We start from the raw sequence: 6,000 nt of genomic DNA, 5'->3' as shown, positions 1-6,000 counted from the left end.
TAAGATTGTAGGCCGTTCTTTCGGAAACATTAGCCTTGTTAGCTTAAACGTTTTGCCAATTTGATGGCTATAGGTAAGGAAAGAGTTACCAAAAATGTTGCAAGGGTATACAAACTTTGACGCGGTCGAAGTTAGCCCCGGCCCTCTGGTTTTTTTGATGAAAATAATACTTCATCGATTAAGTTTTAGTTGCTATTAGAAGTAGGGGCTTATCATTTTCATTCTTATTACACGACACATACACACGTCAAAATAATTTACTACTGCTACAAAGTCGGGGATTTCCACCGGCAAATAATGGCTAATGGCTTGAAATATTTGAAACTATCCATAGAAACATTATATAAAATCTAACTATAGAAATTTGTCATTAATTATAATTGAATGAAATGTCTTAAAAATCTTTACTTAGCAGATTCCTCGGAGGCAAGAGAATATCTCAGTTGTGAGTGAGAACAAACCGACTGAGCCAGCATTCGATACATTTTCAAGTTGTCCAATCGATGAGCAAAAGGTAAGCAAAGCATATTATGTCAAGTGAAACGATATCTGTCACATCCTCCTTACTCCTTTCCTTCAGTCGAATTTCAATTGTAATTTTGTTGACAACGAAGTAGTAGACTTTGATACGTTCAACGAACCGAAAAGCGAAGAAAGTAATCAAGAAAATAATAAAGAAGAAAATTTTATTTTAAACAATATGGATTCAATTCTTATTGAATTTATTCAAGATCATGCCAATTATGTTGATGTCTATGAAGAAGTGGATCGTAATAGGGTAACATAGTTTAATAAATCATTTTTGATTTGATTTTGTCTTTAATTGATTGTGTTTTTTTTTTTTAATAGCGTCTTAATCAGTCCTCTCTGGATTATGAGACTCAAGATGCTGAAGCTCAGCTCCTTGATTTTTTATCAGAACAGGAAATAGGATATGGTTTACAATCTACAATACATGATCAGTCTGGGTCTGTGACGCAACTTGCCCAATTGCCCAATGGTTCAGTGAATGAGCAAAGCATGGAAAGCAACAAAAATATCTTGGCAAGTATTTTGTAATTTAATTTTACATTGAATTTTTCATAATATGCTTGTGTATTATCTACATTATAGGATAATCCCAATGAAAACCAAGAAATTGAATTAAATAATAATGGGATGGATTCTGCCTGTTGCTTACCAACCAACAACCCTGAGATCCAAATTACCGATCCTGATGTACAACAGATGCCTATTGACGGCTCGAAAGATAAATTACAGGCAACAGAAGCCAATATTCCAACGAGCGAGAAAAAGGCTCAACATGGAACAGCGTCATCCGACAACGTGAAGATGAAAAAAAGAGAAAAAGTACAAATCCTTAATGTAAAGGTCTTAACGCCCATGTCTATAATTGCTAAAGACAAGTCAAAGCCAAGCCATGAAAGCGATAAAAGTGCAGTATTGAAAAGTGAAATATTTTCAGATAATTCGACTGTAGGCTCCAGTGGGTCAAAAGAAATAAGTAATACAATTAAAATGGACGAGTCCAAATCAAGCCATGAAAGTGATAAAGGTGCTGTAAACTCCAGTGGATCAAAAGCAATTAGTAATACAATTAATATAGACAAGTCGAAACCAAGCTATGAAAGTGATAAAAGTGCTGTAGACTCCAGTGGATCAAAAGCAATTAGTAATACAATTAATATAGACAAGTCGAAACCAAGCTATGAAAGTGATAAAAGTGCTGTAGACTCCAGTGGATCAAAGGAAATAAGTAACAAAATTGATATAGACGAGTCTAATCCAAGCCATGAAAGTGATAAAAGTGATAAAGACTCCAGTGGGCCAAAAGAAAAAAGTAATACAATTAATATAGACAAGTCGAAACCAAGCTATGAAAGTGATAAAAGTGCTGTAAACTCCAGTGGATCAAAAGCAATTAGTAATACAATTAATATAGACGAGTCGAAACCAAGCCATGATAGTTATAAAAGTGCTGTAGACTCCAGTGGATCAAAAGCAATTACTAATACAATTAATATAGACAAGTCGAAACCAAGCTATGAAAGTGATAAAAGTGCTGTAGACTCCAGTGGATCAAAGGAAATAAGTAACAAAATTGATATAGACGAGTCTAAACCAAGCCATGAAAGTGATAAAAGTGATAAAGACTCCAGTGGGCCAAAAGAAAAAAGTAATACAATTAATATAGACAAGTCGAAACCAAGCTATGAAAGTGATAAAAGTGCTGTAGAGTCCAGTGGATCAAAGGACATAAGTAATACAATTAATATAGACAAGACGAAACCGCTTGGTGATAGAGGTGCAATTTCGAAAAGTGAAATCGTTTCAGAAAATGCGGCTGCTAACTACAGTGGTTTAAAAGATAAAAGTGAAAGCAAATTACCCGATATGCCTGAAAATGGAGAAATTGTAAAAACAATTTATAGTCCATTTATCTCAATTTTCGACATAGATGATGATGAAGATGAAGATGTAAATGAAGTGGTAAATCCAACGGACCTATGTACACTAAAAGTATCAGCAATGCTGTCGCAGCAAACGAAGCAGGAACCCATTCAATTGCAAACAGATAATGAAATGAAGCGAAGTTTGAACGATATGGACACAGATGTAAGCAAACTGTTTCCTATCCTTTTTAATCTAATCGTTAACCTATTTTGGAGTTTAGCAGGCATACGTAAATGAAGATTTTCTGCAGATTCCAACAGTGCTGCAGCCTTCATTAGAACAATCAGTGGCATCACCGTTTGCATCATACGAAGTTGTTAACGCGCCAACGTCGCCACCATTATCAGAAAAAGCGCTGTCATTAGCAGTAAATCCACAACTATCGCAAGAAATAACAATACCACCACCAAAATCAGAACCACCACTGTCAGAAGTAGCTAATGTAGGTACATCACTACCAACTAAAACACCGCCACGAACAGAATCACCACCAATACCAGACACACTACCAACCCCAACTGCAACGGCAAAAGCACTGCTCTCAGATATGCCATCATCACTTCCAGGTGTACCTACACCACATCTACCGCTCCCAAATGAAGTGCCATTGCAACTACCAGATGCAGCACAGCATCTAACAGGAACAACACAGGCTCAAGCACTACAAATAGGAGTACCAAGACTAACAGACGCACCACCATATGTTCCTTTTGCTCGACCACAAACACTGGTAAAACCTAAACAGCAATTACCACCTCTAATAACGGTAGCAACACTGCCTCCACCAGAACAACCATTACGAGAAGCACCGCTACCAGGTGTGTCACCACTACAAACACCACATTCGGAAACACCGTTTCTGTCACTATTCTTAGAAGAAAAACCCCAAACAAAAGTTCCACCACTGTTACTTGAAGCACCACTATTACTGGATGCATCACCATTACTAGACGCACCAAGAACACAAACGGAAGCACCTCTACTGCCTCTACTATCAGCATCAACGGCAGCACCACTGCCTCCTCCACTACCAACAGAAAAAACATTACAAACGGCAGCCCCACCGCCTCCTCCACTGCCAACTGAAGAACCGCCGCCACCAACAAAAGTGCCACCGCCTCCACCGCTGCCAACTGAAGAACCAACACCACCAACAAAAGTGCCACGGCCTCCACCAATATCAACTTTGGCATCACGACTATTAGACATAACACTACTATCATTCATTCTACGGAATCCACCACTGCCAACAGAAGCACCACCAACAACACCACCACCACCACCACCACCACCTTCACCTCCACCACTGCCAACTGAAGCACCACCAACAACACCACCACCACCACCACCACCACCTTCACCTCCACCACTGCCAACCGAAGCACCACCACCAAAACCGCCTCCACCACCATCACCACCACAAACAAAAGTACCACAGCCTCCACCAATACCTGTAGCAGCATCATACATACCACGACCATATCCTGATTCATTACACCCACAATCAATACGAACAAAAGCACCACTACGAGCAAAAGCACTCCTACCAGATGTACCCGATGCAACGCCGCCATCGAACACACTACCGTCTTCACCAAAATCAGCAATACCCACAAAAGCATTTCGAACAGTACTGCCAAAAAAACGACCAGCACCAACGGAAGATGCATTTTCACAGTTACCAATAAAAAAACCGCTACTAGCTACAAAACTACCAAAAAAAGAAACACCAATAGGAAAAGAAGCCCTACCAAAAATGCTATTGTCATCACTACCAACGAAAATACCAACGGTAGAAGCATCTTTCCCGAAAAAACAAACAACATCACTATCGAAACACAGATCACAGATCCCGTTATCAAAGAAAGAAACATCAAAAACAACGCCCACACGACAAAAAAGAGCAGCACCACCATCACATGGAAAACACAGATCACCAGCGACAAAAAAAAAAACATCAATAACAACATCCACACTACCACCAAAGGAAACACCATCACTACCAAAACACACAACACTAACAGCAGATGAGCCTTTCCCGATGTCAAAAAAAGAAACACTAAAAACAACATCCACACTTGCAAAACACGAAACAACACCATCACTTCAAAAACAAAGATCACTTACAGCAGAAGAGCCTTTCCCGATGTCGAAAAAAGAAACACTAAAAACAACATCCACACTTGCAAAACACGAAACAACACCATCACTTCAAAAACAAAGATCACTTACAGCAGAAGAGCCTTTCCCGATGTCGAAAAAAGAAACACTAAAAACAACATCCACACTTGCAAAACACGAAACAACACCATCACTTCAAAAACAAAGATCACTTACAGCAGAAGAGCCTTTCCCGATGTCGAAAAAAGAAACACTAAAAACAACATCCACACTTGCAAAACACGAAACAACACCATCACTTCAAAAACAAAGATCACTTACAGCAGAAGAGCCTTTCCCGATGTCGAAAAAAGAAACACTAAAAACAACATCCACACTTGCAAAACACGAAACAACACCATCACTTCAAAAACAAAGATCACTTACAGCAGAAGAGCCTTTCCCGATGTCGAAAAAAGAAACACTAAAAACAACATCCACACTTGCAAAACACGAAACAACACCATCACTTCAAAAACAAAGATCACTTACAGCAGAAGAGCCTTTCCCGATGTCGAAAAAAGAAACACTAAAAACAACATCCACACTTCCAAAACACGAAACAACACCATCACTTCAAAAACAAAGATCACTTACAGCAGAAGAGCCTTTCCCGATGTCGAAAAAAGAAACACTAAAAACAACATCCACACTTGCAAAACACGAAACAACACCATCACTTCAAAAACAAAGATCACTTACAGCAGAAGAGCCTTTCCCGATGTCGAAAAAAGAAACACTAAAAACAACATCCACACTTGCAAAACACGAAACAACACCATCACTTCAAAAACAAAGATCACTTACAGCAGAAGAGCCTTTTCCGATGTCGAAAAAAGAAACACTAAAAACAACATCCACACTTGCAAAACACGAAACAACACCATCACTTCAAAAACAAAGATCACTTACAGCAGAAGAGCCTTTCCCGATGTCGAAAAAAGAAACACTAAAAACAACATCCACACTTCCAAAACACGAAACAACACCATCACTTCAAAAACAAAGATCACTTACAGCAGAAGAGCCTTTCCCGATGTCGAAAAAAGAAACACTAAAAACAACATCCACACTTGCAAAACACGAAACAACACCATCACTTCAAAAACAAAGATCACTTACAGCAGAAGAGCCTTTCCCGATGTCGAAAAAAGAAACACTAAAAACAACATCCACACTTGCAAAACACGAAACAACACCATCACTTCAAAAACAAAGATCACTTACAGCAGAAGAGCCTTTCCCGATGTCGAAAAAAGAAACACTGAAAACAACATCCACACTTCCAAAACACGAAACAACACCATCACTTCAAAAACAAAGATCACTTACAGCAGAAAAAGAAACACTAAAAACAACATCCACACTTGCAAAACACGAAACAAC

The 6,000-nt window shown here is 38.9% G+C and overlaps 1 protein-coding gene across 1 annotated transcript; it reads left to right on the top strand.

Annotated features, from left to right (window-relative positions):
* The first annotated feature begins 2,121 nt into the window (after positions 1-2,121).
* Positions 2,122-4,142, top strand: LOC124460422 (vegetative cell wall protein gp1-like). The gene is made up of 3 exons (XM_047011139.1): positions 2,122-2,616; positions 2,675-3,883; positions 3,975-4,142. The coding sequence occupies exons 1-3, from the start codon at positions 2,395-2,397 to the stop codon at positions 4,140-4,142; spliced, it is 1,599 nt and encodes a 532-aa protein (XP_046867095.1). The 5' UTR covers positions 2,122-2,394.
* The last annotated feature ends 1,858 nt before the right edge of the window (positions 4,143-6,000 follow it).

Source organism: Drosophila willistoni, assembly GCF_018902025.1.
Source record: "Drosophila willistoni isolate 14030-0811.24 chromosome XL unlocalized genomic scaffold, UCI_dwil_1.1 Seg141, whole genome shotgun sequence".
In the NCBI taxonomy this organism is placed as follows: Eukaryota; Metazoa; Arthropoda; class Insecta; order Diptera; family Drosophilidae; genus Drosophila; species Drosophila willistoni.
Note: the sequence above shows the minus strand (reverse complement) of the source record. Positions and strands in the feature narration are given on the sequence as shown.